The 12,352-nt window shown below is 47.3% G+C and overlaps 1 protein-coding gene across 1 annotated transcript in view; it reads right to left on the bottom strand.

Moving 5' to 3' along the window:
- Positions 1-5,746: 5,746 nt before the first annotated feature.
- gcm2 (glial cells missing transcription factor 2) overlaps positions 5,747-12,352 on the bottom strand; it is a 9,930-nt gene continuing 3,324 nt past the window's right edge. The window contains exons 3-8 of the mRNA XM_031877926.1: positions 11,285-11,473; positions 11,086-11,198; positions 8,504-8,629; positions 8,166-8,422; positions 7,600-7,843; positions 5,747-7,499 (exon numbers count right to left, since the gene is read on the bottom strand). Coding sequence (XP_031733786.1) covers positions 7,179-7,499; positions 7,600-7,843; positions 8,166-8,422; positions 8,504-8,629; positions 11,086-11,198; positions 11,285-11,473 — 1,250 coding nt within the window. The 3' untranslated portion in view covers positions 5,747-7,178. The remainder of the gene's footprint in view (positions 7,500-7,599; positions 7,844-8,165; positions 8,423-8,503; positions 8,630-11,085; positions 11,199-11,284; positions 11,474-12,352) is intronic.

The following is a 12,352-nucleotide window of genomic DNA, read 5'->3' as shown; positions in this document are numbered from 1 at the left end:
GCTCTACTCTTCATCACTATAATGCTGTAACTCAGAGGTGATGATGGCGACCCAGTGATGTCCAGTAGTCTCCAGTGAGAGCAGCAGCTGGTGCACGTTGTAACGCCGTCGCTTTAGTCGTCCTCTCCTTTAATACAACTTGTGTATTCTTCTGGTGACGGTGCGTCTTGAGGCTCATACGTGACGTCATTCGTTGCGATCCTAAAGGTGCGTTCACACCAAACGCGACGTGAACGCACCTTGAGAACGTTCCTCAGACTGACATCTTCCACAACACTAACCTGCAGTTTGTCTCCACTTCTCTGTAGCATCTGTTAGCTTGTGTTGCTTTAGTTTATCTCTACTTCTCCCACACCCTGCATCAACGTAGTCTGAAGACTTCCTCCACCGCTGCCAGTGAGCAACGCACTTTCAAAATAATGTAACAGACTGTCTCACCCAGCCGAGGAAACTCTGGACACGGAGCAGGCAGGTCCACATGGTCCCCTGCTGGCCGACCGTCTGCTGAACAGCCCTGAGCTGGGCTTCAACAGGTCTTCATCTCCAACCCACATCCTGTACTTGAACCAGCAGTGCTTTCTCTCTGAATTGCCGCGGAGTTAGCCTGCTAGCTAAACTGAGACAGCTAAGCTAAGGAAGTGCACACTCACAGTCGAAGCGTAAAATAGTCGTAGCGGTCCGTAGTCGGTGCATAAGAAACACCGCTGCCACCGATGTGACCGAGCGTCCTGGGTTCTGTATGAGGTGCATTTATAAGACGGTAATAAGCGGAGTCAGGAGACCAGCATCTCGTTCAGCCCAGGCTTTTCTCTTTATTTCTGCCCCCCCCCCCCCCCCATCGACCAGAAGCGGGAGTTGCCTTTTCTCTACGGCAACCCTGAAGGGACATATCATCTCCAATACAAAACAATAAACATGAGACAGTCTGTTACAATAATAATACATTTTTAAAAAGCGTTAACGCGTGATAAAATAATTGTCGGCGTTAATTAATTAATGCGTTAACGCGTTAACTTGCCCAGCACTAGTTTTCATGTTTCTATTGTTTGACTTTTATCTGGAGCTCCTTTAATCAACTCTTCTTCTTCTGTGGTGCTTTGTTTCAACAGCAAACTCATATTCACACAACAGGATGGAAACAAGACGATGTTTTCACTACAAACATTGAATTTATAAAGTTGACAACTTGTCCTCTTGCTTTATGAGGTGAAATGTTAAAATGATGTTAAAGTAAAACATGAAAACTAAAGTTTCCTCTGAAGAAGATTTAAGATCTTCAGATTGAATCTTTAGCTGCTGAACTTCTTATCGACGTTTGAGTCACAAAAATATCCTGAGAGACGAGATGATAGAGATCAGACTGTCCTGTCTCTTTAAGAGGAGGATAAGAGTTCTCACGGCACGACAGACACACACACTCACTCACACACTCACTCACTCACTCACACACTCGCACACAAAGACTCTCATGCACACTCACACACACACACTCACACACGCTGACACTCACACTCATACACACATACACAAAGTCTCTCATGCACACAGACACACTCACACACATACATATACACTTACACACACTCACTAATTATGCGCTGTGTATTTTTTGCAGTTTCATTTTTATTATCTTTCATCTTTGTTTCCAAAGTTGCTTCTTTGGCTTTGAAGCCGATATGATTTTCAGTTATTCCTGCAGCAGAGATTGTTTATAGGGGCCCCCTACCCCCCCCTCTCCAAATGCAGCTCTTTGATTCCGTTCTGTCGCAGCATCATCAGTGACATCACAACATTTCAGTTTCTGTTAGTCACGTTTTTTACGTAACAACAGCAGTGAACCTCAAACTAAAGTTCTGATTATACAAAAAGTGTTCAACAGAACAAATGTTATTATTCTCCAAACATACTTATATATTGAACAGATCTTAGTTTTGGAGCGAAGAAGAGATAATAGTTTATTATTAACAGAACAATGACATTGTGACGTCGACATCATGATGTCACGTGACATCGCCGTGACATCATTACATTACAGTTATTTTAGCAAACGCTTTTATCCAAAGCGACTTACAATTCAGATTCTATCACATTTCTACACCGTAGGCACAGCTACGGGAGCAATTTTGGGGTTAAGTGTCTTGCTGAAGGATACATCGACATGCGACTAGCAGAGCCGGAGCTCGAACCGCCGACCTTCTGATTGAAGGACAGCCCTGCTATCCACTTAACCACACTCGCACAAAGCAGTCGCGACATCGTCGTGACATCACCGTGACATCGGCGTGACATCGTCGTGTGAGAGGAGTGAGTATGAGAAATAAACGAAGCATCCTGAACTTTCCCAGATTGCTTTGGGGCATGTAAACAGGAAGTGTAATGTTGCCATGGAGACACAAATACACGTCGTCATGTTTGTTAAATCTAACTTTACCAAAATAATAACAATAATCCTTCAGGTATGTAGTAATTGTAACTACACAACTGTCTGTCTGTCTCGGTCTCTCTCTCTCTGTCTCTCTCTCTCTCTCTCTCTCTCTCTCTCTGTCTGTCTGTCTCTCTTTCTCTCTGTCTGTCTCTCTCTCTGTCTTTCTGTCTCTCTCTCTGTCTGTCTCTCTGTCTCTCTGTCTCTGTCTGTCCGTCTGTCTGTCTCTCTGTCTTTCTGTCTCTCTGTCTCTCTGTCCGTCTCTCTGTCTTTCTGTCTCTCTCTCTGTCTCTCTGTCTCTGTCTGTCTGTCTGTCTCTCTCTCTGTCTCTCTGTCTTTCTGTCTCTCTCTCTGTCTCTCTGTCTCTGTCTGTCTGTCTGTCTCTCTCTCTGTCGCTCTGTCTCTGTCTGTCTCTCTCTCTCTCTCTCTCTCTCTCTCTGTCTCTCTCTGTCTGTCTGTCTGTCTGACTGTGTCTCTGTTATAAATCACAAGCATGTAGCATCAAATTGAAAACATCCATTAGTGCGGAGCCACATCAGAGTGAGGGTGGGGGGGATGGATAGATGGATGGATGGGGGGGGGAGTATTGTTTGGAAAAGTATTTCATGTCAGATGATTTATTTAGCGGAGAAGAAGAAGAAGAAGAAGGAGAAGACGGAGAAGAAGAAGAAGAGGGATGAAATGATTTGCGTGTGAAAAAGCAGCGATGTAGATCAGTAGAGAAGAAGAAAAAGAAGATGAGGAGATAAGAAGATGATGTTTGTGAAAGGATAGAATTACACAGCTCAGGATTATCAGCTCTCAGCTCACCTGGTCTACAGGTGAGACACAGGTGAGAGCTGAGAGCTGCAAAACATCTTTTAACAGCACGAATACCAAAACTACTTCAGCAGCCAATCACAAGAGAGAACATCCTTTTAAAAACACGACTGGAGACGAGTCGTTCTTTCGAGGTCTCACCAGTTGTCTCACCTGGGACACTTCATTCAGTTCTGTTCTGAGACGTTAGCATGCTAACGTTTAGCATGTACAATGTTCTCCATCTTAGCTTAGTGTATTAGCATGCTAACACTAGCTAATGATCAGTAAACACAGAGACAGACTGAGACTGATTGAATGTATTTAGTTCTGCAGCTTTTTGATATTAAAGCAAAGTGTTGGACTCAGTTCAGTCTGGACCACAGTGAGACCCTCACCTGGTGTTAGACCCTCACCTGGTGTTAGACCTTCACCTGGTGTGAGACCTTCACCTGGTGTGAGACCTTCACCTGGTGTGAGACCCTCACCTGGTGTTAGACCTTCACCTGGTGTGAGATACTGACCTGGTGTTAGACCCTCACCTGGTGTGAGACCTTCACCTGGTGTTAAACCTTCACCTGGTGTGAGACCTTCACCTGGTGTGAGACCTTCACCTGGTGTTAGACCTTCACCTGGTGTGAGACACTGACCTGGTGTTAGCCCTTCACCTGGTGTTAGACCCTCACCTGGTGTGAGACACTGACCTGGTGTTAGACCCTCACCTGGTGTGAGACACTGACCTGGTGTTAGACCCTCACCTGGTGTTAGACCTTCACCTGGTGTTAGACCCTCACCTGGTGTTAGACCTTCACCTGGTGTGAGACCCTCACCTGGTGTGAGACCCTCACCTGGTGCTAGACTCACCTAGTGCTGGACTCACCTGGTGCTGGACACTGAACATAGTCAGGCATTGGTGGAGGTTCATGTGAGCTCTACTGAGTGATGGTAATGGAAGCTCTTGAAAGAGGAGTCTGAGGGCTCCAGAGGTTCACAGTGAGGACAGCACAACTATTCCTGTTCTGACGCGTTCTTGTCAAAACAACATTTATTACTCATACAGACTGAAACCATCCAGACAACTAGCTCTTTGATCCTGTGCTATGGGGGGGTGGGGGCTCACTCCGAGGCCCCGGACCCAGGAGGGGCCGCAGGTCCACCTGTGGATGGTCCTGATGCCGTGAAGACCAGAACACACCGCTGGAAGTCCATCTCATGTGATTTCATATCAACCTCAGACAGTTTAGATGTAAACATTAAAATGTAATGTGATTAAGAACTCCTTGTGTTAGGTTTAAAGAACTGTTTGTTGAGATGAACTGACGCTGACTATCGTCATGAATATATATTTGAATTAAATGTGTAGCTTCAGTCTGTTTCAATTGTGGTTCATTAATGGTGAGTCTGTATTCATCAAACTGCTAAAAGGTAAAACTTTAGTGAAAGAAACATTTACTTTATGATGTACATACGCTGTAAAACCCAGAGCGGCAAATGTGTGATTAGATATAAGGTATGAACGGTGTGAGCTGGTTGGTCTTCCTGCTGCTCTGGTTCACCACAAACATACTTTTAGTCATCGGTGGTATTTCTTTATCATCTGTTTACTTAAGAAAAGAGAAAACACGAGTCTGTACAACAATTGGTTTAATGTGAGACTTACTTTACATTAACGTGAGAACATTTAACATCTTTTCATCTCGCAGATCTCTTCAGTCAACAACTGTTTCATTCAGAAACAGTTCAATGTGTTTCATGTTTACTGACTGATTCAATAAATAACCCAAACAATAGAAAACATACATATTGATAAATCCCACAAGTGCATATTACCGTCTGAATGCACTGACACGAAAACACCTTTCATCATAAATTCACCAAAGTTACATCTTCGGTGTTGACTCTTTTAACCACATCTCATGGCCTTCGTAAGCAGACGAGGAGTCCCCCCTAAAGCCTCAAACCCTGAACCCTCAAGGACTTACTGACGTCACCTGGTGAGTGGTTGAGAGTGAGAGACTGCGAGGGCTTGAGATGGTGTGAATATGAACGAGACATAACACGTTACCATGAAAACAACAAAACATATGATGTATAATTGTGTGTATTTATTGTATACTTTGTACTTCCTGATTTGAACGTCTTCAGGCTCTTTCCTCACTAGATGAGAGGTAACTTCATATAATCTATTTACTCGTTTTTGTCAAAACAGCTTCAATGACAAAATCAAAAATTTGATGAATAAATAAATAAATATTCTCTGATGTCATGTTTATAGGTTCCATCTTCAATCCTTAATGTTTCTGAGTACATTTAATATTCCAGGCTGAACACACGAACCTTCCTCTTTGTTTACCTTTTTTTTTTTTTACGTCTCCGTGCGTCCACTGGTTACGCCGTGTTTAACCGTGTCACATTGCAATGATTTGTGGGTAATTCCCTTAGGCTAAGTCTGCATCTAATACTGACTTACGGAAAGGGTTCATAAAGGGCTCAAAATGTCTGAGAGACTCAAACACTCGATGATCTGACAGTGGGACAGAACTAAACCCTCACGGACTTTGCAGGAGCGTGCCTCAAAGTCTGTGAGTCCGTAAGGGTTTAGATTGGGATTGAGCCAGTGACACACCTTACTTCTGGGGAACTTAAAGGAAGTGACACACCTCACTTCTGGGGAACCTAAAGGAAGTGACACTTCTGAGGACCCTAAAGGAAGTGACACTTCTGGGGACCATAAAGGAAGTGACACACCTCACTTCTGGAGACCCTAAAGGAAGTGGCATTTCTGGGGACCATAAAGGAAGTGACACTTCTGAGGACCATAAAGGAAGTGACACACCTCACTCATGGGGACCCTAAAGAAAGTGAGACACCTCACTTCCATGATAACAGCATCTGACTGCAGAGACCATTTCCACTATAAATATGTTTGTATCAAAATTCCACATTCAGGTCGTGGCACAACGATCAAAACCATTAAATGAGGAAGCTCATGAGATGTGGCCGAAAGCTCCAGAAATACCAAGTAAGTCGGGTCTTCTGTTGAGGCTTTTTGGCGCAACAGAATCCTGTTTTTAAGATCTCAGTTTGACACAAATCTCATTCCAATCTTGTGTTTTCAAGCAATAGAAGAGCTGGAAAAGGGTCTTCTTTGGAAACATGAAAGTACTCCATGCATGTCTTCAAAACGTCTCTCATGTACCAACATTCTGCTTCAATTCGAGTTATATCCCTATGATCCACATCCTGTCAGCTCCGGAACCGTCCAGTCACAGCAGCAGTTCAGAAGGTTCCTCGGTAAATAGTCTGTGGTTCAATACAGTATCTGTCTGGGGAGTAACAACTGTTTTGTCATGGTAATAGATTTAGTAACAGTAGTCTTGGTGACGGAGGTGGAGTTAGGGCTGCCTCAGTAGTCGTCATAGCGGTACATGTTGGGGTATGCGTAGCGGTAGTGGTGGTAACAGTAGTCTTGGTGACGGAGGTGGAGGTAGCACTGCCTCAGTAGTCGTCGTAGCGGTACGTGTTGGGGTATGCGTAGCGGTAGTGGTGGTAACAGTAGGCTTGTTGACAGCGTTGGAGGTAGCACTGCCTCAGTAATCGTCGTAGCGGTACGTGTTGGGGTATGCGTAGCGGTAGTGGTGGTAACAGTAGGCTTGTTGACAGCGGTGGAGTTAGGGCTGCCTCAGTAGTCGTCATAGCGGTACATGTTGGGGTATGCGTAGCGGTAGTGGTGGTCACAGTAGTCTTGTTGACAGCGGTGGAGGTAGGGCTGCCTCAGTAGTCGTCGTAGCGGTACGTGTTGGGGTATGCGTAGCGGTAGTGGTGGTAACAGTAGTCTTGTTGACAGCGTTGGAGGTAGCTCTGCCTCAGTAGTCGTCGTAGCGGTACGTGTTGGGGTATGCGTGGCGGTAGTGGTGGTAACAGTAGTCTTGTTGACAGCGGTGGAGGTAGCACTGCCTCAGTAGTCATCGTAGCGGTACGTGTTGGGGTATGCGTAGCGGTAGTCGTAGCCGTCGGCCCGCTCTGTTTTGGTCTGCAGAGGTTCAGGCTGAAACGACAGAGACTTGATGACTCCGCCCGAGTCCTCCGTCAGCTTCACCTCGGTGGAGTATGAGGAAGAGGAGGGATCATCCAGCAGAGAGGAGGAGCAGCCGGGGAGGCCTGGAAGTTTTGGAGGAGCACAGGAGGGCTGATAGGACGGGAGGCCAGCAGAAGGTTTAGGACATGACTGGTATGAAGGGAGCGTGGCAGGAGGCTTCGGACAAGGCTGATAGGAGACCTGAGGAGGACCAGAACTGGTGTTAATGTGGCAGGAACAGAAGAAAGAATCCCACATCTTAATGTCTGCAGATGGACCCTCCTAATGAACTTCTACTCACCTTGGTTGTCGTGGTGATGATGGTCTGCAATGCTGCGGGGGACCCGGGGGCGTTGCTGGGGTAACGGCAGGGGTACTCGGCGCTGTAGTAGTGGTGGTTGTCACCGTAGGGGGCGGAGCTCTTCAGCAGCTCCTTCCAGCCGGCAGGAGACTTGGTCTGGGGGTCGAAGGAGGAGGAGCAAGTGGAGGAGAGAGGAGCTGCCGATGATGTGGAGGAAGAAGAGGAACCAAGGACCGGAGCCACCCTGCAGAGAAACCAAGATCTAGTTCAGACCTGTTCAGACTGTCAAGATCTAGTTTACACTCTAAGGATCTGGTTCAGACTTCGTCAGTCTGCTATGTCAAGGTCTGGTGGGATCAGATCCTGTTTAAACTGGTGTGGTCTGGATTAGACCTGTTTAGACTGTCAAGACCTCCTAGGTCTGCCAGGATTTGGCAGAATCTGGTTTGATCAGATCATATCTGTCAAGACCTTTTGGTATCTGTTTATGCTGGATCTGGTTTACACTTGGTTAGAATTTCAGAATCTGGTTTCACTCCAAATGTATTTAAAGGTGTGAGGCTGACCTGGGGTCACAGAGTTCAGACGTCATGGGATATGAAGGCGAGGTCAGGTATCCTTGGAACTCATAGCCGGGCCGGCCCATGTAAAGCCTGGGATTGGCTGGTTTCTGCAGTGTGGGCGGGGTCTCTCCTAGTGCATTGTGGGGGTTGTAGTAGGGATCTGGGCTCTGGAATGCTGGGTAATGCTGTGGGTAATTGGGCTCGATGAAGGAGATTCTGTCCGATGGATCGACACAGGAGAGGAGGGCGGGGCCCAGAGCCTGAAGCAGAAAACAACAAATAAACAAATCAGTAAACATTAAACAACAACAAACAAACAGCTGTTGTTTTTTGTTGTCGACCTGCGTCTCGATGAGTCGTCTCTTGGGGGTGAACGGTGGCGAGCTGACTCGTCTCTTCACCGAACTTCGTCTGGCTTCAGTCTCCGACTTGGACTCTGGTCTGGGATGATCGTGGACCCCTTTGGCCTGAAGAACCACAACAACAGACTAGATTAGAATCTGGTTTAAACCGGTCGAATCTTTTTAAAAGATAGAATGTTTCGACTCGGTTTAGACCAGTTTTCAGACTGCCAAGTCTTGGTTTACATCAGGGACCCGCTCTTAATATCAAAACACCTTTAGATGTCCAGGATCTAGTTTAGAGGCATTCACACGGTCTAAATGTAGTTTAAACCTGCTCAGACTGTCAGGATGGTCAAGTGTCGACCAAAACCTGGTTCAGAGAGTCAGATGTCCAAGTACTGGTCTCTCATTCAGGATCTGGTCTGCTAAAGATATGCTAAACATCGAACAAAAAGTTCAGAAATTAGTGTTTGGTAGATAATTTCTCTATCGTAACAATGCTTCTTGGCAATGAATTTTATACCGTTGGAAAGCCTGTTTATTTACCTTTTAAACGGTGCCCGATTTGTAAGGAACATGCATTTGTGGGATGAGCAGCAGAGCTGAGTATGTGAGTTGCGCCCATGAAAAATTTGTTAAATCTTCTCTGCCAATGCCAAACAGCTTATTCTGCTGTTGCTATTCACCGTCAGGCCCGTTTGCGCTGGTGTCGGCAACACCTGCACTGGAACCTGAACGTGTGGAGGAACGTTATGTTCAGCGATGAGTCCAGATTCTGTCTAAGGAAGTTGGATCGTAGGGTCAAAGTGTGGAGAAGACGGGGAGAACGCTATGCTGATTGGTGGATGGTGTGGGGCGGCATCTCCATCACTGGAGAAACGAGGCTTGTCTTCATTGGAGGCAATCTCAATGCAGAGAGATATCGAGATGAGATTCTGCAACCAGTGGCAATCCCAAATCTCCACAGTCTGGGACCAAACTCCATCCTCTAAGATGAAGACGCTCGCCCCCACAGAGCGGTTTATCAGAGACTACCTCCAGAATGTGGGAGTAGAGAGGATGGAATGGCCTGCCAACAGTCCTGACCTCAACCCAAGTGAACACTTGTGGGACCAGCTGTTCGTGGCAGAGTGACCAAGTCAACCACGTTGGCTGACTTGCAACAAATCCTGCTTGAGGAGTGGAATGCCATCCCACAGCAGTGTGTGAGCAGGCTGGTGACCAGCATGAGGAGGAGGTGCCAGGCTGTTGTGGCTGTGTATGGTTCTTCCACACGCTACTGAGGCTCCATCCATCCATCCATTTCCCCCCGCTTATCCGGGGTCAGGTCGCGGTGGCAACAGGCCAAGCAGGCTGACCCAGACTTCCCTCTCACCGGCAACATGTTCCAGCTCATTCTGGGGGATCCCGAGGCGTTCCCAGGCCAGCTGGGAGATGTAATCCCTCCAGCGTGTTCTGGGTCTTCCCCGGTGTCTCTTCCCAGTTGGACGTGCCTGGAAAACCTCCAGTGGGAGGCGTCCAGGAGGCATCCTAATTAGATGCCCGAACCACCTCAGCTGACTCCTTTCGACGTGAAGGAGTAGCGGCTCGACTCCAAGCTCCCTCCTGATGACCGAGCTCCTTACCCTATCTCTAAGGCTGAGCCCGGCCACCCTACGGAGGAAGCTCATTTCGGCCGCTTGTAGCCGCGACCTTGTCCTTTCGGTCACGACCCAGAGTTCGTGACCATAGGTGAGGGTAGGAACATAGACCGAGTGGTAAATTGAGAGCTTTGCCTTCCGGCTCAGCTCCCTCTTCACCAAGACGGTCCGGTGCAGCGCCTGCTTACCCTAACCCTAACCCGAATGGACCATGTTCAAAGCCTCTATTGTGGACGCGGCCGCTAGGAGCTGTGGCCGGAAGGTCATCGGTGCCTGTCATGGCGGCAACCCGAGAACCCGGTGGTGGACACCGGAGGTGAGGGAAGCCGTCAAGCTGAAGGAGACCTTCAAGGCCTGGTTGGCCCAGGGGTGTCCCGAAGCAGCTGACAGGTACCGGCAGGCCAGAAGGGCTGCAGCTGCGGTGGTCGCGAATGCTAAAACTCGGGCATGGGAGGACTTCGGGGAGGCCATGGAGAAGGACTTTCGGTTGGCCTCAAGGAGGTTCTGGCAAACCATCCGACGACTCAGGCTACTGAGGCTCCTGTTTGTTAAATGAATAAATTGTAAAATTGTCAATATGTCTTGTTTCTTCCTTGTAACTGATAGACTTCAATCATCCAATCCACCAAACAACAGTCGATAGCAACAGCAGAATAAGCTGTTTGGCAGAGAAGATTTGGCTAATTTTTCATGGGCGCAACCCACATACTCAGCTGTGCTGCTCATCCCACAAATGCATGTTCCTTACAAATGGGGCACTGTTTGAAAGGTAATTAAACAGGCTTTCCAATGGTATAACATTTATTGCCAAGAAGCATTGTTACAACAAAGAAATAATCTATCAAACACTAATTTCTGAACTTTTTGTTCGATGTTTAAATTATCTAGCCCAGTTAGCATCTTTAGCATGTTAGCATGTGTGTTTTTGAAGGTGATGACCTGGAAGAAGATGGCCTTTCCATCGACCCTCCAGAAGTTGGTGACGGGGTAACCGCTGTGACCGCGACACGGCAGCAGCTCCAGACCGGCAGTGCAGCTCGGACACAGCTTCTCTGAAACACAATGAATCCGGTCAGGTGACAGGTGGGGAACAGGTGGTGGATACACCTGGACGGGTTCTGGGCCTTTTTTTACTTACTCTGCTGTTTCTGCCGGGCCTTGTCGCAGATGGCTGGGCGGAGCTGCAGCCTGGAACCGTCCGGCAGTGTGCAGCCGCGAGAGCAGACCACCACGCCCAGACACGACTTCTTCAGGATCTGACAGTTGTGGTTGTTGGTGTTCCTCATCGCCCAGCCAGAGAGATGTCTCTGAGCGTTCTTATCTTCAGCTGGAAACAACACGACACATTTAAACTATTCAGGTGCACACAACATTATTGCCTTTAAGAAAACCTAGGAATAGTCTTAACATTCGCTGGACGAACAATAGACTGGTTTTGGATCCTGAAAAAGAGAAGCGGACAACCTCAACCTGCAGAGGGAAGAAACTCATTTTCTCAGAGAAAGAAAAGGACAACTTCTCTTCCCGTTAACGTCGACATTTGCCCGTCATAAGGAAGAAGAATTCCCTTAACTTCCGAGTACTCCCCGCTGCCATACGGAGGATTTATAGCCGCGCAGCTTGAAGCTCCGGATCCCGAGTTTAACCAAGAAACTCAAATAAACTCAAAGAACCACATCCACCGCTACGAAGTCGTCTCACAGTAAAAGGCTTTTGTCTGGGCAGAGAGAAGGTCATAGTGTGTTTATAACCTCTGTTGTGTTCTACGTTTACTGTATTGTTACGTGTTGTTGTGTTTTTACGGACCACCGAGGTCCGTTAGTGCTGTGAAGAAACTACTACTGTGTTCCATGCTGCTGCAGAAGTGTTGTGTTAGATCATCACCACGAGGGAAGTTGGTAGTTGTGACTTTATCAGTTAGAAGACCAGAACCTTGGCCCAATATGAGTTCACCAGTCGGGTTTCTGTATTTTACTGCAGCGGTGAGAATCTGCCTTGTTTTGAGGGTTTTCCCTTTTTCTCTTCTTTTTTCTTTGCCTTTTCACACACACACACACACACATAGGTTTAACTACTCATCTCAGACACACGTGGTGTGATAACGTGGTCTCTATCGTGGCCCCGCCATCATTTTGTACTCCCACGTGGCGTGGTTACATACGAGACTACATCCTCCATCTTTGAGTAGTTTGTCACCTCGCCCCCC

Source organism: Anarrhichthys ocellatus, unplaced genomic scaffold (assembly GCF_004355925.1).
Source record: "Anarrhichthys ocellatus isolate YVR2014 unplaced genomic scaffold, GSC_Weel_1.0 scaffold155, whole genome shotgun sequence".
Lineage (NCBI taxonomy): Eukaryota > Metazoa > Chordata > Actinopteri > Perciformes > Anarhichadidae > Anarrhichthys > Anarrhichthys ocellatus.
The sequence above is the reverse complement of the archived record's forward strand: the minus strand, read 5'-3'. Positions and strand labels throughout refer to the sequence as shown.